This window comes from Thamnophis sirtalis, unplaced genomic scaffold (genome assembly GCF_051295495.1).
Source record: "Thamnophis sirtalis isolate CommonGarterSnake01/CBP01778 unplaced genomic scaffold, rThaSir2_p1.2 scaffold_7, whole genome shotgun sequence".
Taxonomy (NCBI): Eukaryota; Metazoa; Chordata; class Lepidosauria; order Squamata; family Natricidae; genus Thamnophis; species Thamnophis sirtalis.
The window spans coordinates 74,803,302-74,830,582 of NW_028261387.1; the positions used below are offsets into that span (position 1 = coordinate 74,803,302).

At 37.1% G+C, this 27,281-nt stretch overlaps 1 protein-coding gene across 6 annotated transcripts in view; it reads right to left on the reverse strand.

Moving 5' to 3' along the window:
* SULF2 (sulfatase 2) overlaps positions 1-27,281 on the reverse strand; it is a 275,220-nt gene that overhangs the window by 7,300 nt on the left and 240,639 nt on the right. For all 6 annotated transcript variants that reach the window (XM_087720445.1, XM_087720443.1, XM_087720442.1 and 3 more), the window contains 4 exons: positions 21,075-21,282; positions 8,230-8,482; positions 5,032-5,128; positions 2,640-2,734 (listed from right to left, as the gene is read on the reverse strand). In XM_087720445.1, the coding sequence (XP_087576571.1) occupies positions 2,640-2,734; positions 5,032-5,128; positions 8,230-8,482; positions 21,075-21,282 (653 nt within the window). The remainder of the gene's footprint in view (positions 1-2,639; positions 2,735-5,031; positions 5,129-8,229; positions 8,483-21,074; positions 21,283-27,281) is intronic.

Genomic DNA, 27,281 nt, shown 5'->3' on the forward strand with positions numbered 1-27,281 from the left:
GATAATAATATAAAACACAGACCTATAATTGGAGACATGATCGGTTCAAAACCTTTGTTTTATTTTGCTGGAAGTTACTTGGCTTTGTTTCCATGCAATAAAGAGAAAATACACAACAAACTCTAAAAGAAAGAGAATCTCTATATTGCAGTTTAAGAGTTCCTTGGAAAGACTAGAGGTTGAAAGATGGTATCACTATGTACGCTTAATAATATCATTGGCATTAGAATGGAACATTGAAATATTGAATTACTGAAACAAATATGTATATCAATACTAGGATTATATAAGTTTGATTAATGTAATGTTTTTATTATTGTTGTTGTTTGTATCAAAATGAATTATACCCAGAAGCCACAGTTAATGTATTGATATTGATGTATTTTTTTTTAAAAAAAGAGTTCCCTGTAACTGTGTCATTGAAAGAAGAGGAAGAGGAGGAGGTTGGCAAGCAAGCTAACTAGATTCTATTTTTCTACTTTGAAGGAATACTTTTTATATAGGGATTTATTGGTTTTAAAGTAAAAAAATATGACAAGGACATTGACATGAAAGAGAAGCTGGATGATATGTTGCTTTCATGCTCTGGCTGGCAGGTTGAATCTCAACATGGTCAAATGGAAGGGCTTCACTGTCCAGATCAGAGGTGGGTTCGGCCCGGTTCGGCCGAGTGGTAGTAACTTGGCCACTCACACGCCTGAACTGGTTCTATTGTCAGCGGTGCCATTTTGATTTTTGGTTCTGTGCATGTGCAGAACAATCTCTATTGCAGAAATGTATTTTTCCCCCTTTTGTAATGTTCTGCGCATGCACAGAACTTTTTGCTGTAAATGCACACGCGTGTGGAGCAAAACGTTTTTGCACTGAATCGTCACAGTAGCAACCCACCCCTGGTCCAGATCATGCTGTATTTCCTACTATGACCTTTATTAGAAGTAGAGACTGTTACAAATATCAGGGTCTCACTAAAACTTACAAGCACTGAAATGCAGTATGTGGAGTTGGAAAGAAGGCAGATACAAAGCCTGAGTGTGGGGATACAACGGTTGGAAATAATTGGACCAAACATTTATTGAAAACCAGGAGGTGGGTTTGATGCCATGCTTGCTAGATGACTTCGGAATAAATAGTAGCACTAATTGGGCCTAAAACATACATTGATATTCTTTCTTTTCTCAGTGTCAAGAGCAGCTCCTACCATGAATTGAAAGAGCAGCCCAGGATGCTAAGTGTGGTGAAAGAGGGAACATAATTCCAGAAGTAACTAAGGAAAGGTCCCTGATAAGCGAAATAATCTAAGAGCAGAAGCTACGTCTCATGCTTTCCGCTTGAAAACTTATCACTATAGTTTATTTTTCTAGAGTGTCTGGCAGTGGAAGGACAAATATCACATATTTTATGCTTCTTTTGTCCAGCTTTTTCCATGCATGGAACAGGAAGCTGTGGAGCTTGGAAATTATTTTCAGATTTGGTGTGAACCTATTCACTCTTTAAAAAGCTGCACCTTTTCCTGCTTATTTAGTAGTTTCACAGTGGCAGGGAAAAAAACACTAATCTGAGTATAGAAGGTTTTAAGCAGGAGAAGGCAACAGGTCCCACAAGCTTCTTCAAGGGACCACTAAGCAATACAGCCCAGCACCCAACTGAGATTTGAAGTGACTTCCCCACTTCAGAGGTGAATACTGCAGTTCCTGAGTTTAGACAATGACTGGAAAGCCGTGGCCACAAGAGCATCTTGATTGAAGGGGATTTTGGCCAACTCTGTGCTAAACATTTGCTTTCTACTTACCCTAATTAGAAACAGACAAGGGCTGCAAAATGCCAGTTTGAATTCAGCTTGACAGCAGGGAATTGGTTTTTAAAATTTCTTTCAAAGGAGTGGAGAATTTGGAATAAATTCTCATGGGTGGTGTTCTTGTATTTATTTACTTAAGCACAGGGTAAGTGTTTGCATATCATGTTTTCCTAGTACTATAGTCTCTACAGCAGGCAACCAGTTAGTTCCCTGGTTTAACATCATTGAGTTACCAAAGGATGTGATCATAAGAATCCCCATTCAGAGTTTTTTCCCCAGTGGAAAATCTAAGTAACCAGGGAGGCATCAGAGTGACTGAAAGATACGTAATACATATCAGTAGCCGGTATTTCTAGCTCTTCCAACATTGAATTTCGGTTCCAAGATAATTTAAAAAGCACTAGGTATAAATCCCAGGGGCTTATTTATTCCAAAGAGGTTGAAGATCTTTAATTTCTACTTTCCAAGATTAGAAAATTTGAAACTTGGAAAGAACTCCCAAAAGAGAATAGGCTGTTGGCCATGTCAAGGTAAGAGGAACTGGCCTGAAATGTTATTTTTGTTTTTCATAATAGTATAGCCTTTACGGTAATTGTACAAAATAAATACAATGAAATTGCTTTTTTAATAGAAGTGTGTGATGAGGCAGATATGTTTCTTGGTTTTCTTTTCTGCACTGCAGGACTGGACACGATAAGGCACTGGGATTATCAAGGCATTGGAATAACTGACTTTAATAAGAGGATGGCTGTGTTTGCTAAATAGTCTTGTGCCTTATATACCTCTGCCTAAATTCATAGCCACTTCCTGCTTATTGCAGTTTCTGAAACCAAAGAGAAAGTACCTTATCTTGTTACAATCACATTCCTCCGGTCGCTTCTTCTTTAGATGACCTCTTACCTCTCGAAGGTTTTTAATTTTGTTTTGTAGAGTTTCAATCTAATAATAAAAAATGAGAACAAAGGGATGGATGCAAAATTGATTTTATTTGGTTTCTATCATTCAACTTGTCTAGACACTAGGCATTAAATTCCTTTCTTCAAAACCTCTCTGTATCCCAATTATTCTATTTTAACATGGTTTTTTTTTGAAAAGAGAGTTTATGCTAAAAACTTTAGACAGAAATACAGATTGTTACTACAATTACCATGTGTTGCATTATCTACACAGTTCACTGGTAGAAATTTGGAATAAGCAGCAAGGACATTTTCTAGCAAGGAACATAACGTTTGACATTTGGGGGAAGAATAACTAACTGCTGTAATTATAGCAGAGGTGAAAGAAAAAAATATATCCACCACTTTTCTTTATTTACAAGAAAACCTTGGCAGGCAATGAGATTGAGCCAAGGCAGGGCCATTTATACTAGCACATACAAGTAAATTGATTTTTTTTTAAATGCATGTGGTTTTTTCCAGACTATAAGATGACTCATTTTTTGATTTGTTATTATTTTTTAAGTTAGGGGTTATTTTAATTGATCAACAAGTAATTGAAAAGTATCATGTATCAGGAGAGTTCAATGATCTATGTAGTTTAAGTCTAGAAGTCTTAAAGTTCCCAAGTTTGGAAACCCTGATCTATGGGAAAATTAATTTTAAAAAATCTGGGGGAAATGATTTGCATCTCTTAATTGTCAAAGACAAATACTGCTTGTAGGTACTGTGTGTTTATATATGCACTTTGAGAGCAAGAGGAAAATAGGAAAAACAGGCCAGTTATCAGTCTTTAACATACTGTTAATGCATAGTTTTATGCCCACTTGTTCTGAAGCTTCTTATCCACATGCTTTCTGTGCTGCCCTTTTAGTGCATTATGTAATTAGGGATATTAAATTAGCTTCAACAATGCCCTTTTATTTTCAGAAGGATTTGGGACTGAGCAGAGGCCTCCACGAACATAAATACTTTTCAGGTCCTCTGGCTTCCTCTACCCCTAAAATCATATCCAGAGGATTAAGATTCTTTAGGGCAATGCAGAATGTGGCAAAAGGAAGAACTGATGATTATGGCTTCATTAAGGAAAACTGTGTTAAGAAGATGTTCACTTCTGTTTGAAGTTCTTCCAGGAATAAAAGGGCTAAATATGCACCATTATATGCAGCCTGGTTTGGTCAGCATAATTGCCTGAATCACAGGCTGCTAAATCGATCATCAAAAAGCAGCTCTATTCTAAGACGTTCTCATTTCAAAGTGGATCCAGACATCATCCAAAGCTGGTATCAGACTATTTAGCATTCGGCCTTGCTTTTATTAAATACGTTGTCAGGCCTGGGAGTCATCTTTTGTATTGGGCCTTCTGGCCTGCACACATTCAATGCTGTGGGAAAATGGGAGGGCAGATTATACGGCGTATGGGAGATATACAGTCAAAATAACACTCCTTTCTCAGAGAGTCAAGGACATCTTGCCTGTACCTTGAGGGGTGTGACTGGGAGGCATCTAAAGTTGGGATGGTGCATGATTGGGCTATATGACAGACATGTGGGCACTGGGGAGGGGCTTGGACTTTCTTTTGGGTGGGGAAAACTGTGGCACGACAAAACCACGCTCGTCAAAATCGCGGTGATAAAATCGTGGCACTAAAGCCGCGACGTCATCACCGCCGTCATCACCGCCGCGACAACAGCGCGGCAACAGAAGGGCGCTTTAAAACGGCGCCGCGGCAGAAAGCCGATTTCAATTAAGGTAAGGGTTAGGATTAGGTTTAGGGGTTTGTTTTAGGGTTTGTTTTAGGGTTAGGTTTAGCGTTAGATTTAGGGTTAGGTTTAGGGTTAGGTTTAGGGTTGGGTTTAGGGTTAGGTTTAGGGTACTGAATGCTTGGGAATGCGCGGATTTGCCCTCCGCGATTATGTCATCGCGGTAGGGTCGCGTTTTTCCTTAGCACTTAGAACGGCGCAAATTAGTCTTCGCGCTTATGTCTCCGTGGATAGGGGCTTCGCGGATTTGTGTTGGAACCGGGGAAAACCTGGAAACTTTCAGATTCAGGTTTTCCTAGATGTGCCAATATGATATCTCTAATAAGATGGAACTTTAGAGGAACTTCAAGCCTCGGAGTCCTCTTTCATTGGGGGTGTTACTTGGAACCCTGACACAGGGATTTTTTGGGGGGAGGGGTCTGACAATACTGAGATCATGCCTGTTGAGAGTAAAGCCTGACAAAAAAAGTCCACTTAAGGTTCCTTAGAATTTGGAAATGTGATTCAAATGGTGATTCACATGGCCATAAACACTAACCTCGTGGTCTATATGAAGCTTATGGTCCTTCCAGGCTTGCAATGATTTATATAAGTCTGTGTCGCATTGAACAGTGTCATTCTCTAAAATATAGCATCTGTTCAAAAAAAAAAAAGAGAGAGAGAAAGGTCATCATACTGGAGGCAATGACTAGATGTTGGAAACAGACCCATTACATTCATGAAGATCGTGTTTTATTGAGCTAGCTCAGCTAATGTGACTCCAGGAAAGAAACAGGGGCAACTCCCCTACTGCAACCCAGAGTAAACAATCTGTGCAATGGAAACTGAAGTTTGTTGTGCGGCTGAAATGTCAGTAGTGAAAAACCAAGGGTGCTGTCTTGAATTACTTGGAGGAAAAAAATCACTATAAACATTTTTTTGGAAAAGAAAAGAAAAAGTAAAAGCTTACTAATGGTTGAGAAGCCTGAGTATAAACACAAACACTGGCACATGTGTGATCTTGAGTATAGATTGGCTGCTATGATCGGTCAGATTCCCAGAATGTAGACAAACATTTAACAAAATATATTAGGCAACCTTGTTCTTAGGTGTAGCCATCCTACAGGTGGTCCTCTACTTATGCCCATTCGTTTAGTAACAGTTTGAACATATGATGGCATTGGAAAAAAGCGCCTCTCACAACCGCTCACTTACAATCGTCGCAGCATGCCTGCAGTCACTGACGACAACCAGGCGCTTGGCAACCAGTCTGCATTTACAGCAGTGGCATCATCAGAGCATCACGTAAATGCCATGTGAGTTTCCCAGCCAGCTTCCAATAAGCAAAGTCAATGTGGGGAAGCCAAATTTGTTTAATGAATGAAAAAGGTTGTAAAGTTGGTTGCCTGATGACACACTGCATTAATTAGCAACAGAAGTTCCCGTCACAACTGTATGGAAAACTCTAAAGCTTATATACTTTATGTTATAGTATGTTTAATTCTTAAGCGGACACAAACAGGACCTTATTTGTTGGATATTGAAGCCCTCTTACTACGGGGATTACACAATGCAGTTAAGGAAATATACACCTAGCTCATTGGGTTAAGCCTAATGTTTTGCTTGTATCATCACCATTACCATCTTAGCCATTGTCTACCCACTGCATGATGGAGGGTTCTTTCACACTGGGAGACCCTTCTGGACATATACATGTCCAACATAATCCACAATTTCATTTACCCACATATGCCTCTTCGCCTAATCAAGGCCCTGATCATTGAAGGAGATTTTGCTTATTTATTCCCATATATTAAGGCTGAAAAGAAGCATGGACTCTTCCTCTCCAGGGCTCTTGGTGTTCTTCAACCATTTTTTTCATTATCAGACTAGGTAATATGCATTGAAGAATAGAATATACTGGTTGTTTATATGTAGCCTTGATTGAGGTATGGTTTCTTCCTTGATTAGGGTATCTTTCTTACTTAACAGATTAATAGAGTTGGAAGGGACCTTGTAGGTCTTCTGGTCCAACACCCCCCCCCCCTTCCCAAGCAGGAGATCCTAAACCATTTCTGACAAATGGCAGTCCAGTCTCTTCTTGAAAGCTTCCGGTGACGAAGTTCCCACAACTTCTGAAGGCAAGCTGTTTCACCGGTTGATTATTCTCACTGTCAGAAAAGTTCTCCTTATTTTTAGGTTGAATCTCTCCTTGTTCAGTTTCCATCCAGTATCCCTTGTCTGGCCTTCAGGTGCTTTGGAAAATAGCTTGACCCCCTTCTCTCTGTGGCAGCCCCTCAAAAATGGGAACACTGCTATTCACTGGTCCTTCTTTTCATTAGACTAGCCATTACACTCAGAGAACAGCAACAATCCAACAGTTCAATCTTTAGCAACCTATATTCTTTAATACCAGATTTGTAACTTGCAATTTTTCCTCCTTTCTTGTCTACAATGCAATGTACTAATGTCCCCGATAGATAGAATGACCCTGATACATAGAACTATATATGTTTGTATGTACAAATAATGTTGAATTATATATATATATATATATATATATATATATATATATATATATATATATATATATATATATATATATATATATATATATATATATATATATATATATATATATATATATATATATATACTTAAAGTCACAACCCCTGGTATGCCCAAGTGTGGTTAGCTCAAATGGTTAACTCCCTGCCTGGGAGGCAATAGAGCACAGGTTCGAATCCCAGTAAGGATATGGCTAGCTGATGAGAGCTAAATAGCTTGAAATAGATCTATACTAGTCTTCCTTTATTTATTTATCAGCACAAATAAAATAAAAAAAAACAACACAAATATATATATATATATATATATATATATATATATATATATATATGTATGTATGTATGTATGTATGTATGTATGTATGTATGTATGCATGCATGCACGTACGTATGTAAATGTGTGTGTATATATATATGTTATATTTATGCTGATAAATAAATAAAGGGAGACTAGTATAGATCTATTTCAAGCTATTTAGCTCTCATCAGCTAGCCATACCCATGTTTGGGAATCGAACCTGTGCTCCATTGCCTCCCAGGCAGGGAGTTAACCATTTGAGCTACAGAGAACGACTCCTTATCAGCCAGCCAGGATGGGAGGTATATACTTAAAGTCACAACCCCTGGTATGCCCAAGTATGGGAGGTGTGACCTTCCTCCCATACTTGGGCATACCAGGGGTTGTGACTTTAAGTATATATATATATATATATATATATATATATGTATGTATGTATGTATGTATGTATGTATGTATGTATGTATGTATGTATGTATGTATGTATATATATATATATATATATATATATATATATATATATATATATATATATATATATATATATATATATATATATATATATATATATATATATATATATATAGCAATAGCAATAGCAATAGCAATAGCAATAGCAGTAGACTTATATACCGCTTCATAGGCCTTTCAGGCCTCTCTAAGCGGTTTACAGAGAGTCAGCATATTGCCCCCAACAATCTGGGTCCTCATTTTACCCACCTCGGAAGGATGGAAGGCTGAGTCAACCCTGAGCCGGTGAGATTTGAACCGCTGACCTGCTGATCTAGCAGTAGCCTGCAGTGCTGCATTTAACCACTGCGCCACATACATACATATTCAAGTATATAAATAATAAAAAACAACCTACGAATTAATCTCTTCAAAGACTTACCTATGTGTCACTTTTATTAAATTTGGTGCTGTGTTCTCTAAAATACTGCCAGTGCCACTGAATTCCTCCATATCCTTAGCATCATCAACTTCTCCTCCTCCTTCTGATTCTTGACTATTTTGGGGCTTTTTTGTGACATTCCATGGTAAAACAGGTTGATAGCCATCCTCCAAATCCAAATTATACACCTTCCCATCAAGCTCAACAGACACTGAGCGAATCGAACGACTTCGAATGTAGCTTGCTTTGTATTCTACACGAGAAATGAACAACACAATTTATGTGCATTTAGCAGGTCAGATATGGATTGACAGAAAATGTATTGCTGAAAAAATTGGTTAGGTCAGAAATGGAAGAATTCTTTATTTTAAAAAATAATTATCTTTTTCAGACAGTGATCTAATAATATGAAAAATAATCAATTCCTACATACATAAACCAACTTTTATTACCAATGTAATATTTATTTTTATTATAACGGGGCCATATCATTTGCTTAGTTATATTTTTATATTTTTCATATGTTATGATTTAAATTTTTGACTATATACTTTGGAATATACTGTTGACATATTATTGAAAATTTATGGGAAAAATTTATTGTAGCTTACTAAGAATGACCAACCACAACCAGCTAAAACTGAATGCATGGTTGGATGAATAAATATAAAAGCCAAACTAAATGAAACTGCAAAAATGTATCTTGTTTTATATGACAGCTGAGAATAATTTTATTTTATTATGCTTGGTAGGTTTTAAGAGAAACTAAATTAACTTTGAACTAACTGGCGTAAATTACCTTCCAGCTAACTATGAGATTGTAGAGTTACAGAGCTGATACGCGCCTGCTGCAATATTTATTGCTGTAGGATTGTGAGTTGGACTACAAAAGATCTTGAATGAAGATTTTATATGGCCTAAATTTACGGAAGTAATCAAACAGCTTTTAGTCTATGTTCTTATAGAACTTCTTTTTACTGAAATGGCTTATTTCTACATTCTTGCCATGTGATGGCAGCAAAAGTTCAGAAAGCTGGAAAAGAAGTGAAAATAAATGATGCTCAACATGAATGTTTCATGCAATCTAAAGAGCCACAGAAAAACTTTTATTAATGTTTTATGGTGGCTTTTGCTTTTGCTTTTCTTTGAAACTGCTTTCCCATCTAGAGAATTCTGAAACTCAGCAACTGAAGACTATTATTCCATATTTCTCATCTCTAGTTGTTCTCTATTTCAACTTTCTTTTTCCTATTAAGCCAGCAAAATCCCTGCTCTTTAAACCGCAGTTTCAAGCTTTGTTGTATTCTATTTCTCTTGCTTTCCCTGTCACAATTTTCCCATTTGAGTGAAACTCTAGATGGCCATTCCTCTTCCCTCTGGTCATGAAACCCCAGGAACTTCTCCAATTCGAAATTCTCCCCTTTCAATTCCCAGAAATTGCCAGCAGTTTTAAGGTCAATAAAAGATGGCTTATTGGAAACCTCACTCAGACTTGGCAGCATTGGGTAGGATAAGTGTATTGATTCATATAGAAATATAAATGTCCCCTATTTCTTGTTTGAGGCCCATTTCTACTAATTCATAAGAAGGAGTCACAATTTGCACTGTTTGCTCAGCATTTAGGAGTGATGGGCCTGTTGCGTTATTCACAATATTCACAGAGTACAACAGGATTATTCACTAACCTGGGCTTCTAAATCTCCACCTGAGGCTTAGCCAGTTGAATCATAGCTTTAGGGGAAAAGAAGGTTCTAATTTATGGAACATTTGACTAAAATGAGGAAACTCCCTTCCCTTTTAATACTAAGAGGAAATTCTAAGAAGTTACACCCAAAAAGAAGAAACTAAAAAGAAACTTTCTCAGCAAGAATCGGTTTCCTTTATTATGAGGTGTGTGTTTCCATTTGCTGGTATCAAAAAGCACACCCCGTTGTAAAACCTGAATAGAATGTAACATTTTTAAATGCTAAACAATGTTCAAAGACAACCAGCCAATTATCAAAAATGAATCTGTTGTACTGCTTGCCTTTCAAATAGGAGATTTCAATACAAACAACACATGAAGTGGTGTTTTTCAATGAAATGCAAAGAAGCAAATGACCTTATTTTTTTGACTGAAATTGTGGGTGCTCAAAGATTTGTGAACCTTCTGAATTTTCAATGTTTCTGCATAACTATGACCTAAAATATAGAAATAGAATAACAGAGTTGGAAGGGACCTTGGAGGTCTTCTAGTCCAACCCCCTGCCTAGGCAGGAAACCGTACACCACTTCGGACAAATGGTTATCCAGTATCTTCTTAAAAACTTCCAGTGTTGGAGCATTCACAACTTCTGGAGGCAAGTTGTTCCACTGATTAATTGTTCTAACTGTCAGAAAATTTCTCCTCAGTTCTAAATTCCTTGATTAGTTTCCACCCATTGCTTCTTGTTCTATCCTCAGTTGCTTTGGAGAGTAGTTTGGAGAGTAGTTTGACTCCCTCTTCTTTGTGGCTACCCCTGAGATATTAGAACTCTACTATCATGTCAACCCAGTCCTTCTTTTCATTAGACATACTCAATTCTTGCAACCGTTCTTCATGTGTTTTAGCCTCCAGTCCCCTAATCAGCTTTGTTGCTCTTCTCTGCACTCTTTCTAGAGTCTCCACATCCATTTTGCACCGTGGCGATCAAAACTGGAGGCAGTTTTCCAAGTGTAGCCTTACCAAGGCATTATAAAGTGGTATTAAGACTTCACGTGATCTTGATTCTATCTCTCTGTTTATGCAGCCTAGAACTGTGTTGGCTTTTTTGGCAGCTGCTGCACACTGCTGGCTCATGTTTAAATGGTTGTCCACTAGGTTTCCAAGATCCCTCTCACAGTTATTACTATATGATCTGTTTATCACACAATTTCTAAAACTAGATAAAGAGAACCAATTAAACACATAGATCAAAACAGCTTAGCTATGGTAGTTGATCAGAGATAGAGACCTAAATAAAGATAAATGAAAAATAAATCACCTTTGGGAATTTTCCATGAGTTTTTAGACCCTAAATTGATAGGTGTGCATTTCTATAAACTAAAAAAGGGCTCATTGACTTTCTCACAAATCAGTTGTTTGGCAGCAGCATGAGGAAAATATGCGATGATTCTGTATTGTGTTATAATATTGCACTGCAGCACCTGGGATAACTGCAGGAATTGCAGAGAAATGAAGTAATGTTTTCTTAAAAAACCATTAACTTTTACTTACATAAGTATGCTAGCATTCAACTTGTTATATTATCTGTTTTTAAACTCTCACCATTCACAACTGAATGCTAGTTTCTACCTGCTCAATTAGTGATTATATCTGAGTTCACTGACAAATAATATTTTTCTCATGAAATGTAATTCATGAACAGTGGAAAATGAAAGCCATGCAGAGATATATTTTATCCCAGGTTGCCGCCAGAACCTTTTCTTCTTGGAGGACAAATGGGTTGCCTCCAATGAACAAAAGGTGGAGATGGTATTTTTTGACTAGTTCTCATCAAGAAGTGAAAGCTAAGTTCTCAACATACAGACATAATATCCTAGAACAATTATGGTTAACCTTTTCCGGACTGAATGCCCAAAGTGTGTGCATGCACGTGCGAATGTGCGCATGCCCCAAACCCCAATAATGCAATTAGTGCATGCCTCCCACATGAGCCCCACCATCCAGGCATGTGTGTGCCCTCCCGCGTGGCAGACCCGAAGATTAGCTGGCTGACAGTCAGCGCACATTCATGCTCTGCGGAGCTGAACAAGGGAGATGGCTCGCATGCCCAGAGAGGGTGCTGTGTGCCACCTGTGGCATGTGTGCCGTAGGTTTGCCATCATGATCCTAGAATATGAAAAAGTCTTACTGCATGATGGGCAAACCAGTTCTAGCCTGGGATTGCTTTGCGGATGGAGGCTATTCTTATTCATTCTTCTCCTATCCTCTCCACTGAGAGCAGATGTATCATAAAAGTGTATGGAGATTCTCAGATGACGGATGTCACAAATTGCTTTTTCAAAAGGCAATTAGACTTCCTTTGTTTTTCCTCAAAAACGTTTCGCTTCTCATTCAAGGAGCGTCTTCACTTGCAAAAGTGAAGTCCACTTGCAAAAAAGCACCTTCCGAAAAAGCACCGTTTGGACAGATGTATTGCAATGTTAGGGTTTCCCGTAAGGGTAAAATAGGAAATCAGAAGGCAACCATAACTGCAAATGGCATTTTAAATCCCAATCAGGGAACTACTGGTACTAGCAGACCAATTCATTCTACTACTCCAGGGCGGGAGGGAAACACATATCTCAAGGATTTCTGAAATAGTGTTTAATTTTTGTAGGGTATATTATTAGGAACTTGAAAACTCCAATTTTCTCTCTGTCCCACCTCGTACTAAACAAAAATGAAGTCTGGGTTATTCTGAGGTTTTTCTCAAACTACCTTCAATCTCTGAACTGTGTAATCTCTACTCCATGCCTCCTATTAATGGCTTGCTCCTTCTTTCCTTCTTTCTTTCTTTCTTTCTTTCCTTCTTTCCTTCCTTCTTTCTTTCTTTCTTTCTTTCTTTCTTTCTTTCTTTCTTTCTTTCTTTCTTTCTTTCTTTCTTTCTTTCTTTCTTTCTTTCTTTCTTTCTTTCTTTCTCCAAAGTCAGCTCTAAATTCTTTTACACCTAAGCAATTTCCTGTGGATGGCCCATATTGCCATTCTTCTTTTAACTATCAGGATCTAAATATACCTGCTCCTCTCTTTTTGTACGTTGCTACTTATATAATAGATTTTCTGGGAATAGAGCTGGCATTAATGAAGACTGCACAACAAAATGTGGAGAACCTATCTTTCAAGAATGTTTGTTAAAGCACAAGGTTCAAATGAGGAGTGCCCCAGCTGCAATAGGGAGAACAGAGCTATTTCTTCCATAACAATTTAAAAAAAGGTTTTAGGTACCTAGAGGGCACAATTGCTGTGAGCTTAGGAGTCCTATACATTTCAAACAGAGGGAGGAGACTGTACGGTATCTTAAAATAAATTTAAAATTGATTTATTTTGCCATCTATTTTTATTTTATACAAGTAAAATAAATGTAAAATAGTTGCTTAAATATTATGTGGGATAAAGTCCCTCAACTTTTGTCTAAAAGTAGATGAAGTCTCTGAAAAACAAGACATTATCTAGAAATCTACAATTCCTGGGTTGCGTATTTTAGTGAAATATTATCTAATGCCTTCAGATAAATTCGAAAAGTGATGATGCTATTAACGCAGCCATTTTTAAAGGCCACACACAAATCTGGATCATTCTTATATATATTCCAATATTCTGTTCAGCTACATGATTGGGGTAAGTCTGAGTTTCCAGACCTGTTATTAAACCATGGTAAGGCATTCTTGTAAGAATATTTGCATGATGGATAAAATGTGATTGTGGTTGATAAAATGTGCTGAATTTTATTTGATTCTCCTTCCATGGTATACTGAGATTACTTTTTTTTATTATTTGCATGCATTATTACTCAAAATAGCTGTAATTCATACATGCATTTTGTTCTTTCCTTTATAAAATAACTACAGTTTATAGTGTATAATGTATTTTAATGTACGTCTTAAAAGGATATACATCCTCAATGTTTCTGTTATGGCCAATTTTATGTCTGGATGCCATCCTTGTTCTCCTTTCCTTACAATATACAATAGCAGAGTTGGAAGGGACCTTGGAGGTCTTCTAGTCCAACCCCCTGCCTAGGCAGGAAACCTTATACCGTCTCAGACAAATGGCTGTCTAACATCTTCTTAAAGACTTCCAGTGTTGGGGCATTCACAACTTCTGGAGGCAAGCTGTTCCACTGATTAATTGTTCTAACTGTTAGGAAATTTCTCCTCAGTTCTAATTTGCTTCTCTCCTTGATTAGTTTCCATCCATAGCTTCTTGTTCTACCCTCAGGTGCCTTGGAGAATAGTTTGACTTTCTCTTCTTTGTGAGATATTGGAACACTGCTATCATGTGTCCTCTAGTCCTTCTTTTCATTAAACTAGACATACCCAGTTCCTACAACCGTTCTTCATATGTTTTAGTCTCCAGTTCCCTAATCATGTTTGTTGCTCTTCTGTGCACTCTTTCTAGAGTCTCCACATTTGTTTTACATCGTGGTGACCAAAACTGAATGCAGTATTCCAAGTATGGCCTTGCCAAGGAATTATCAAGTGGTATTAACACTTCGCGTGATCTTGATTCTATCCCTCTGTTTATGTAGCCTAGAACTGTGTTGGCTCTTTTGGCAGCTGCTGCACACTGCTAGCTTATATTTAAATGGTTGTCCACTAGGACTCCAAGATCCCTCTCACAGTTACTACTATTGAGCAAGGTACCACCTATACTGTACCTGTGCATTTCGTTTTTCTTGCCTAAATGTAGAACCTTAAAACTGCTGCTGGGACTTTTTTAAAAGAAGAATGATGAAAAGGGCATACATAGAAATAAATATAATCTGTAGTCAGTGTAAATTCATTGTAAAGTCAATGTAACTTCATTTGTAGTTATTTTACCATTAAAGTCTACATTATTGAGCATCAGATGACATACATGTTTAAGCTGCCACTTCACACAGGATGGAACAATAAAAAAGGGGAATTAACATCACAGATTGACCACAAGGTTTTGTTTGTTTGGTTTTGCAATATCCAGAGGAAACACTCGCATATCCATGTACAATTTGTAATTTTGTCTCTTTTCCAAAGAGCCTATGGGACCTTACATTGAAACGGAACTCCAAAAATGCAATAACAAAATAAATATTCATGAATATCAGCAATATATTTGATATTTCCATATAATTAGATTTTGTGGCCCTGGGAAATCTTAGTGCTTTTAGGCTTAATTATATCCAAATTCTGTGAGTATAAAATATAGTTTGCATTACAAACAGATTTATAGTATGTAGACTAGAAGATAAGAGGAGAGAAAATAATAGCAGATTAATATTATCTGTTGCACTTTAGGTCATCTTCAGAAAATGAGGAATTTCTACCTCCAAAACAGAAAATCTAAGGTGTGAAAATTTGATGTTTTCTTAGGAACAGTGGAAGAGGAAGATAATTAAGGGCAAAACAAAGTCTTTGTACTCAGAAGACCCCAAATTCAGTCCTAGATATATCTAGATATAATGAGAATACTACCTAACTCAAACCTCTACATTTTCTACTGATGACTCATGAACATGAGCATAGGAACAGCTTCCTATGCTCCAAAGACATTTATTCCACTTTTGTCATCTTCAAAATTCTGAATGTTTAACCTTATCTCAGTGCCTTTATAATACAGAATAGTTTGTAATCCTTACCTCTTATGGCTGACTGGTCTGCAGTTCCACTAACCATTTCTGGTGAGCCAAGCCGCTTATTGAAGTGCATAAAGCAGCTTGTTGCAACTAAAGTCAGAGATGCAGCTTGGTCTCAAACCATGACATATTTTCTGAGAATCTCTCCAGTTTCCGCATGCAGAGCAGAGTGGATAATATCCACTCTTCCTCCTCTTAGTTTTATTTGCTTGCGAGAGAAATAACAAAGGAAGAAAATCTCCCCTTCAGCACCAAAAACATGACATTTATGTATTGGAAAATGTTCTGTCCTAGACAAAACATTAACTACTTTGAAGAAAAACATCTGGCTCATGTACAGCAAATGAACTAACCACTGTGCATTTATTAGGTGAACAGAAGATTACCTGGAAAGGCCCTCAGGTTTCTGATACTAAGAGACATAATTAGACAGCCTAATTGGGATGCCACAGGGATTTGAAAAGTTGCTAATAATTTTTTTGTGGATTTCTTTATCTGGTTTAAATTTCATAAGTGGAGTTCAGGTATCTCCAGCATAATGCAGTAAATTCATTGTTTCTGTATCATGTTATGCTAAAATTCCGAAATGAGTTATATTTGGGGTTATAATTTGTAAACAATTTAACTGAACCACAAGCTTAAGCATTATTTAAAGATTATCTGTTTTGCCATGCATTCTCTGTAGTTACAGTAACTGGTGATTTTACCTGAGAACCAGTAATTTTATTCACCAAAAATTAGCTTAGTAGTTACTAATCAGCTTGCAAGGCAAATATAAAGGAAGAAAATCGATTTAAACTCCCTGTTTGAAGCTTGTGCCAGGTCATTACTGAGAAAGTCTAATCTGCTAAATAATTAAAGCTCTGCACTTGTGAAGCGAGACGAAAGCAACTTTACAGACGAATAATAATTCTGAGCTGCTGTTGGGCTCTTTTAATCTATAATTAAACCATGCACACTTCAAATGCATGTCTGTGCGTTTGTGTGTGGATTTTCAGCTGACTCAAGTTAAAGAGGGGCCTGTAGAATAGGTTATGCCACAAAGCGCCTGAGCCTTGCCAAAGAAAATCAGCAGTTTTGGGAGCCAGCTCCACTTCAATGTGAAAAGAAAACGTTATAAGGGAACAGCTTTGGGAACAGCATCTACCTGTGCTCTTGTTATGAATAAATAATGCTCCAATACCCTGAGAACTAGTCAAGTGCAGAACTCAGGGCTATTGTAGTTTCTATAAAGGAATAATGGATATTTCCACTGACTACTTTTGAGATGTACAGGTACTGTATGTATGTATGTATGTATGTATGTATGTATGTATGTATGTATGTATGTATGTATGTATCTCTCTCTCTCTTTCTCTCTCTCTCTATCAATCATCTATCTATCTATCTATCTATCTATCTATCTATCTATCTATCTATCTATCTATCTATCTATCTATCTATCTCTATCTATCATCTATCTATCTATCTATCTATCTATCTATCTATCTATCTATCTATCTATCTATCTATCTATCTATCTATCTATCTATCTATCTATCTATCTATCTATCTATCTATCTATCTATCTATCTATCTATCTATCTATCTATCTATCTATCTATCCTATCTATCTATCTATCTATCTATCTATCTATCTATCTATCTATCTATCTATCTATCTATCTATCTATCTATCTATCTATCTATCTAGTTAGTTTGTCAAACATGTACAGGTGAAACTTGAAAAATTAGAATATGGGCAAAAGTTCATTTATTTCAGTAATGTAACTTAAAAGGCGAAACTAATATATGAGATAAACTCATTACATGCAAAGCAAGATAGTTCAAGCCATGATTTGTCATAATTGTGATGATTATGGCTTACAGCTCATGAAAACCCCAAATCAACAATGTCAGAAAATTAGAATATTACATGCAATCAATAAAACAAGGATTGTACATAGAACAATATCGGACCTCTGAAAAGTATAAGCATGTATAGGTATTCAGTACTTGGTTTGGGCCCCTTTTGCAGCAATTACTGCCTCAATGCAGTGTGGCATGGAAGCTATCAGCCTGTGGCACTGCTGAGATGTTATGGAAGACCAGGATGCTTCAATAGTGGGCTTCAGCTCTTCTGCATTGTTCGGTCTCATGTCTCTCATCTTTCTCTTGGCAATGCCCCATAGATTCTCTATGGGGTTCAAGTCAGGTGAGTTTGCTGGCCAATCAAGCACAGTAATCCCACAGTCATTGAAGGTTTTGGTGCTTTTGGCAGTGTGGGCAGGTGCCAAGTCCTGCTGGAAAATGAAGTCAGCATCCTCATAAACTCATCTGCAGAAGGAAACATGAAGTGCTCCAAAATCTCCTGGTAGACGGCTGCTTTGACCCTGGACTTAATGAAGCACAGTGGAACAACACCAGCAGATGTCATGGCTCCCCAAATCAACACAGTCTGTGGAAACTTCACACTGGACTTCAAGCATACTCTGGGTCCTTGGTTTCCAAATGAGTTGCAAAAGTTGCTCTCATCAGAAAAGAGGACTTTGGACCACTGAGCAACAGACCAGGTCTGTTTTTCTTTAGCCCAAGTAAAATGCTTCTGACGTTGTTTGTTCTTCAGGAGCAGCTTGACAAGAGGAATACGACATTTGAAGCCCATGCCCAGAATCCGTTTGTGTGTGGTGGCTCTTGATGTACTGACTCCAGCCTTAGTCCACTCCTTGTGAAAGTCCCCAACACTTTTGAATGGCCTTTTCCAGACAATTCTCTCCAGGCTGCGGTCATCCCTACTGCATGTGCACCTTTTTCTTTCACACTTTTCCCTTTCGCATAACTTTCTATTAATGTGCTTTGATACAGCACTTTGGGAACATCCAACTTCTTTTGCAATTCCCTTTTGAGGCTTTCCTTCCTTATGGAGGATGTCAATGATGGTTTTCTGCACAACTGTCAGGTCAGCAGTCTTTCCCATGATTGTGATTCCTACTGAACCAGACTGAGAGACCATTTAAAGGCTCAGGAACCCTTTGCAGGTGTTATGGCTTAATTAGCTAATTAGAATGTGACACTTTGAGCCTAGAATATTGCACCTTTTTACAATATTCTAATTTTCTGAGATTGTGGATTTGGGGTTTTCATGAGCTGTAAGCCATAATCATCACAATTATGACAAATCACGGCTTGAACTATCTTGCTTTGCATGTAATGAGTCTTATCTCATATATTAGTTTCACCTTTTAAGTTGCATTACTGAAATAAATGAACTTTTGCACGATATTCTAATATTTCGAGTTTGACCTATACAACATAGCAGATATAAATATAAATATGGATATAAACGAAATAAATGAATGCAAATAAATGGGGATAGTAGGACAGGGATGGTAGGCACGCTGGTGCGCTTATGCACTTCCCCTAACCCTCTTAGGAATGGTGTGAGGTCCATGGTAGACAGTTTAAGGTGAAAGCTATGGGGGTTAAAGAAACATATAAACAATTATTAATCCAGCATTTATCAGGGTGCTTAAATAATCACCCATTTAGCTGGTGCTTATTTAAGTACTTTGATAAATGCTGGACTAACTTGGCCAGACAAGTTACTATATATAAAAAGGGAGCAAACCCCACACTCACTGATGATGTAACACTGATGATGTTAATGAATGTTGTTTACTTTTTAATTATGTGTTATGTTATATGTTACTGTTTGTATCCCCTCCCTATAAGTTGTTAGCCGCCCTGAGTCCCCTCAGGGAAAAGGGCGGCCTATAAATAAACTTATTCCTATTTCCTATTCCTATTACCTAGCTTGGTAATGAAAAGTTTGCAAGCAAACAACCAAGCTCAGAAAGCTCCAAGAACTCCATAGCTCAACCCTGACCTATAAATTTATAAATACATTTATAATATACAAGATGCTGAGAGTGGGAAGACCAGAGGAGCTGTGGCCAATTTAAAGTCCAACAATCCATAACTGAAAATTGACTACTATACATAACTCTTAACTGTGGTTAAGCTGAGCTGTTGACACTTCGGGCTTGTTGATCAGAAGCCTGACTACTATCCCTATTTAGCTTGAAGGTAAATGTTGACTGCATATGGCTACTTGCTTAGTGAATTTAATTGTTTTATAATCCATAAATATTTATTTTTTTATTTCTCTTTTCCATTTCCTTTCTGTTTCTATTGCAATGGATCTTTCTACTCCATTGATTTGATTTTTTTCTCACTCATTTTTGTGGTTGTGCTGGAGGGAGGAGAAAGCATATTTATGCCTGCTGTGAAAGAGAGAGTAGTTGGTTTATGCAGACAGGGGATCAATTAATTTTTAAATGGAATATGGTATTTTACTGAGAATTTATTTTAGCATTAGTTATTATTCAGTTAATTAGAATTTGTCAAATTAGAAGTCTGTGTTTAAACAAGTAAACTTATCTCTATTTCTAAGAAGCAAGCAAAGTTGATACTCCAGTGTGCTCTCATTTATCTACTTCTAATTAGTTCTGGATTCCTTCACTAAATGTTGGAAATATCCCATGCATCTTCGTATTTGTTCTTGCATTTTTACATAAAAACTGCATCATGCTTTTATGCAGAATTTTTTTTTAGATTCTTGTGGTTAAAATATTTCACATATGTACACAATAAATAACTGAGAGTCATAATCACATGGCAACACTGAACAGAATATAAACAGTGTCTGATCTGATTAACACCCAGACTGGAGACAATCAGGAAATCCTAGTGTAGGATGACAGACTGGAAGCCAAAAGCGCCTCTGGGAAGAGAGCAGACCACTTTGACATTGTTTATGTAGCCATTAGGAGGCAAATTCAGCATTAATGAGATGTTACTTTTATCTAGATCTTCAACAGACACTTTGGGTTGACTCCAATTGCGACTGTTTTCTGAAATGAGATCAGTTTAGATTCTTCTTTTAGCACCCTACAAAGTCTTCTGTTGAATTTTGAAGGTTCTCCAGAGCAGGGGTCCCCAACCCTCGGGCCGTGGCCTGTTCAGGACCGGGCTGCGGAAGTGATGGGCAAGAGCGCACACAGCTTCACTAGCACACAGAATGGGCGCACGCATGCAACTCCATTTGTGTGAGGGGCAGGTGGGTGCGCCTGCTGCTAGCGCAAATGAAGCTATGTGTGCCCACCACTCGCAGGGAACCATCCCTTCTCCCCCCTCCTGCCAGTCTGCAAAGCCGGAGAGGTTGGAGACTGCTGCTCTAGAGGGCAAGAGGAGAAAGAAAGGGCAGGGAAGATCCACTGCAAAAGTCAATGTGCAACATTGGAAGGTGTCCACTGCTTCAAGGTTATTGATCTCTTCAAAGTTATTGCAACTCGTGAAAAAATGAATTATAGTTTATTCATTACTCTCCCAAATTTTAGTTATTTTGCATTGTTGGAACATTTTTAAACTGCTTTGAGATTTTTTTTTAGTATGAACTAAATATGTAGATTTAAACAGTTTAGTTATTTCGGAATTTTTCCCACCAACACGGAAACCCTCAAGAATTTCACTTACTCTTCTTAGAGAACAATTTATTTCGTCGTCCGATGGGACTCAGCTTGTATTCATTCTCATCACAGCTGCAGTCCTCGTTATTCTTGCTGTAATACTTGGGCAGGAGATTGGAGATTCCTTTACTACTGTCTGGAGCCATAAGGCTAGCTAGGCCTTTGCATTTATGCAATTTCAACTTTCCATTGGCATCTTCCACACACTGCCATTTCTGGAAAAGCAATTTAAAAAAAAGAAATAATGGAATAGTAAAAAACATATGTCTTCCACATACCTTTATATTTGAAACTAGCTGATAACCTGGTGTTGCCTGGGTATTTATTTATAGGAGGAAAATGTCTGGACGAAACATAATTTCTAATGTTGGATTTTCCCCCATAGTACAGGGAGCACCTTTTGGAGGAATGTGAAGCCATTACCATGGCAACTCTGCTGCACAGTAGAAGCAATTTTAAGGCACAATAGGCTGTATCTTAACAGAACACACACACCCTAGGGTTTTTAGGGTGTCCTACCCCCACAATATTTGTTTCCAGAGAGTAAGTCATCGTGTACCAAGTTGGATTGAAATTGCTTGAAGCGTTCCAGAGTTATGCTGGAACATACACACATAGACACACACAGGCGTTTTTATATATATAGAGATTAGTTGGTATTGTCAAGAAGGTGGAAACAGGTTGGTGGGGAAGATCATGCTTGAAAGTGGATTTCCTTATATTTGTGTACCTGTGGTCCAGTTCTTGTGAGGTTTTCTGTAGCCAATCAAAAAAAGTAGAGCAGGATATGTTCCTTTCTCACGCAGCAACTTTCTAGAAGCAATATCCAAGCAGAATAAGCACTCTTCTAGAATAGAGTGCATCTTGTTCAATTAAATAGCTTGAGATATAGAGGGTTGTGCTTTCCTATTTGGTTTCCTCTGTTGGATCTACTAATTCGAAGCAGAGAGGTATCAGGGCTGAGCGCCCCATTGGCATCCTGCCATCAAAGGCTAGGAGGGAGAGGGCAAGGAGGACAAATGGTCAATGAACATATATGGGGATGTGATGGGAAATAGGGAGTGTGGAATGACAGCTTGACAAAGACCAGGAAAGCACAGAATCAATTTGTGCCAACATACAAGGCCACACTTCTGAGATTGAAATATGGGCTACCCCAAACATCTCAGCATTGTCCAAACAACCTCTTCATTGGCTGAAGGTGAATTAGTCATGGGGGAAGGATTGGGATGAGGGGAAAAATTTGTACCTTTTTGTATGGGAAATTTAATTCTAGGATGACTTTACTGAAGCCAGCAACCTTTAGTAAAAGAACATTTTATCAAAATGGAGTCGAGGGTCTTTCTTTCTTAAGAGATCTGACTGGGGCAGGCCTGACATGAGGAACAGCTGGTGGGTGTTATAAAATAGGAACATTCATCCCAACGATCATGGAAGCCAGGGCAAGATTTATAGAGTCAAAAGGTACACAAGTGCTGTAAATGTCCACATGCACGAAGGCACGCACGCGCGCACACACACACACACACACACACACACACACACACACACACAGAGTCATCTAGTAACACATGTTGAAGGCAAACACAAACTGAATAGTCAGAAACTTAAAAAAAGAGTTTAAATGAAACTAAAGAACCACAACCAAACCTTGGTTTTCAAAACAGACAAGATTTTTCTTGCAGTTTGATTCAAAAACTGAAGTTTAGAAGTCTGAACAAAAGGGAAAAAAAAACTATTGTACAACTTCTGCCTGGAGCAACTGATGAGGAAAGATGCCAATGATTAGAAGAAACTTGAACAAAGCATCACTAAGATAGAACTCATCAGCAACTGCAGTTATTCTACCATGATCCAAGAACAACGATGCCATCTAGTTATTTCATTCAACAAGTATGAGCTTGTAAAATTTTCCAGAAACAATTTATGGTTTGTAATGAAAAAGGTTAAGAAAGCAAAGATAGTTGGGGAAGGAGAGTTATAAAATTCTTACAATTGCTTGTTTCAAAAATCAAAATAACAATGGGATAATAAAACTCTGGGATGTTTTTTTCAAAATGGATATTAAACAAAAACAAGGGAAAAGCATGCTTTTTTAAAAAAAGAAAACCTACTTAACTGTTGCTATAAGCACAATATAATTTTAGAATGGTAGAAAATTTAAATACACAATAAAAATGGAAACTTTCTTTTCAGAGATTTTATAGACTTTCTAGATTGGGTCTGCATTAAATGGTGGTGGTAGCTATTCCACATCTCCTATTGAAAGATACCATAACTTTGAGTGATCCAATAACAAAAGAGAGCTATAATCCAGACATGGTAAATCTCTCCCCTTCCAGCAACACCACCTCACCCTAGAATACAGGCTATAGAACAGAACTGATAGAATACACAACTTTATGTTGTAATGATGATCATCAACTTGGAAATCTTTATGAAGAGATTAAACAAGTTTATGGAGAATGAAGTTATTATCATTAAGTAATAATCGCAATAGCTACATGGTGCATCTAATCACTGTAATAGCTACATAAGCTTTCTAGAGGCTGTTGGGGAATACCCTTTGGCACTGCATAATGTGGAAAAATAATAGTAGGCTAGATCAACTTTGGTCTTATCCAACCCAGCTCTTTATATTTTTCTATTGCCACCTGACATGCTCGAAATCACACCTCAATGAATAGAGTTTGTAAGGGAAAACGGATCATCTAAACCTGTCCTTAGTATCTTGCAAAAAAAGATACATTGGACTTCTCTATAGGCAAAGAACTACAAATAATCTTAACAAGTCTGTTCTCCCAGGCAGGGTGGAGAATATTTTATCAATTTTACTGCCACACAATTCTCCTGAACATGGATGCACCCAATGTGTTCAGTTACATTCATTCTTTTCACCACCATCAGTTTCATTTCATTTCCTGAAGTCCTATAGAAAATTAAGATAATCTCATCATTTGAGATTCAGGAGAAGCTGCTTGGGGGCAATTTCATCTAATGCCGTAGTCACCTCTGAACTCCAGAGTGCAACCAGATATGCAGTGGGACCATTTATGTGAATGCCCCCAAGTGCCCTCAGGAAATCATCTGGATCCATTAGGCACTAAGTTTGGACTATCTTAATTGGCTCTCACCTCTGCAGAGGACAAGCAAAATGATGATCAACTTACGCATCAGTCATAGGCAGAGGACTGATGAAACTCTTTCATCTTCAGATAATAGCGCTTACTGCTCCAAGGTGAACATCTATGGCTTTTGGCTTCTCAATTTCTTTTCAATTAAATAAGAGGGTGAGCTGCTACTACCCAGACCACCAATAAAATTTAAACATACAACCAGAAAAAAAGGTTTTCCATTGTTTGATTGGCATCTAATTATGAAAACTAATATCATAGTGAAGAGCAAATGTGGCAGCAGTCTCAGATATAGCTTAGATTCTGTTAATTAATATGCAATATTTAAGGCAAATAAACCTGCAAAAACTGTCTCCTGTATTAGAGCCCCAGTGAATTCCTGTCATAAATAGTATGAATGACAGAACCCAGCATATTTATTTCATAGTTGTTTAGTACTGCTAAACAGGCCCAGCAACCAGAAGGTTATAATTTAAGGAAATAGTCAATTGGATCTTGACAAGGGCAGGGAGAAAGGCCAGATGGTATAGCTCATAAATATGTCAATTGGTTTGTTCCACTGATTAAATAGAATTCTACTTTCAGCTCTGTTAAATAATATTTTTAGAGCACTAAAAATACAATTAAATACACCAAAAGAAAGTTTAGACCAGAGGTTTCCAACTTTGGCAACTTTAAGACTTGTGGACTTCAATTTTCAGAATTCCTCAAGTCTTAAAGTTGCCAAGGTTGGAGACCCCTGATTTAGACTACGACCCCAAAGGGCAAGGAATAATTTGGTTTGTATTAATTAGCATGCTTATGTTGCAAATGATTCAAAGAAAAAAATCATTCCTTTTTTCAACTTTATTTTTGTATTAATGCTTTAATATTCTACACTATTTATAAGAAGCCTTGCTTTTTTGTAAACACATGTACAGTTTTAACTTTCCCCTATGTTTTAGTAACAAAGTTATTTAAATATTTCTCTAGCTGTATGAAAAAATGAAGTGAGTAATATGAAAACATTAGTAAGTGGGAGGAATTTCCACCAATTATTTCTGGGAAAAATCTTAATGATGTCACTATAAGTTTTACTTTAAGTATTTGAAAATCATACAGTCAAAATTCCAAGGTGATAATAATGTTTAATATACAGTGTATTTATTGTGGCTAAGTACAGTTGCACAGAAATGGGGAGATATGTTATTCTGCAAATTTGTTTGACTAAGCTTTGTACCGCAATCATATTAGACTTTAATGGTGCATTGTACAATTTCGTGCTATCATTGGAAATAATACAACAGCATTATCAAGCAGATTAATAAAATCAAAATTTGCTTACAGATAGGCATGTTTTAGATGAGCAGAAGGCTATTACATGCTAAAATCAAACAAGAATTGGGAACTGTTGCATGAGAAAGTGAGAATTTTACTTCCGGTTAAATTGCCCAAGAAACTTCCCTTTTAAAAATGTGAATATGCATGTTACTTTATCTAAAGTGGCAAAATAAATTCTTTTTAAAAAATTCTAAATAACCTCAACTTGTTAGATGCTCTTGAAACAATATGCCCAATCACCGTTAAAAAACAAGTCTCAGACCTCACTTTCATCCTTATTCCATTCCTATATCCCTCCTAGCTGTTTTAGTGCAGAGCCATCCTCAAATTTCCAAGGGTAGATTACTCTGGGAAGATATCTACGGGGATTCTCAGTCATCCAGGTCATGGATGTCCCAAAGTTGCTTTTTCAAGAGGCAATTGGACTTTCTTTGCTTTTCCTTGAAGACATTTCACTTCCCATCCAAGAAGCTTCTTCAATTCTGACTAAATGGTGGAGGATGGAAGGATTTATACTCCCTGCAGTCATCTCATTCTGAGAATCATTGAGGCCACTTGGAGGTTTGTCTGTGCCTTAAGGGTCACCTGAATAGTGGAAATGAGTATGGAACCTTCTTGAATTTTTTTTAAAGTTCTTTGAGAAGAAGTGTCATTGGGCCTTTAGATTTTTGATGTGAGCTGCCCAGAGTTGTACTTTAAGATGAGTAACCATACAAAGGAATAACAATAAAGAAATCCATGCCTCCATTGGACTTAGTTCCTTCCATTATGCTACTTTATTTCTTTAGACAGTTTTATAATAATGTTCATGTTGGACCTTCTCTACACTAGACACATTTGACATTGTTAACTTTTGCTGAACTTTTTCTATATCAATGGCAGTGATAAGTTGACTGAAACATGATCCAATCAGAAATAAAAAAACTGTGACCTTTCTATTGTTAGATGTAGCTCAATTGTTTTACTCACTTGATGCTCAGGTATATCCTTAGAAAAATATCAGTGAAAAACCTGCATGAAGACTTTTATAAGTTTTCGTGTTTTTAATATGTGGAACACCAGAATACTCTTTCTTCTGACAACAGAATTTATCTGAAAAACAGTGCAACCTGAACTTACAGTGGAGTGGAAAATTCATCTCTTTGTTACGAAGCCATACAAAGCCTTTCTTCCAGGTAGATTGAGGCCAATCAAGATAACATTATCTAGTAAGTTCTTCTGGGCAAAACATAGAATTTAATTACAGTACTTTATTACCCTTACAGAAGAGATAAAAAGAATTGGTGTGCTTTAATTGCTTGTAATCTAAATCTCAAATTTCTATAGTTTGTACATGTACATTTATTCCAATGAGTTGATTTTCTCTATCTTTAGAAAATTATAACAGTTCTTGTCTACAGAAGACCCACATTTTTTCTCCAATTGGAGCATCAATAATCTAATCTATTCCAATTTGGGGAAAGGAATTTATTAAGTTTTTATTCTTGTAATATATTTCTCTAGGTTTTCGCTATGATTTCCTTTGATAATTTTTTCCTACTGATTCCAAATTCAGGTTTCTAGGTCAAGAGAAAAATTACCTCAGGATTGTAATGAAAGATTAATAAAAATTATTCTATTTTGCTCACAGTTTAAATACCTTTCTTTGTTTTGCATATAGGAGAGAAATATCAAATTGGAAATCCCATACTTATCATCAAACATTTATTTCCAATTATTATACTGATTAAAAATCAATTCAGGGGAATTTAATTGGGAAA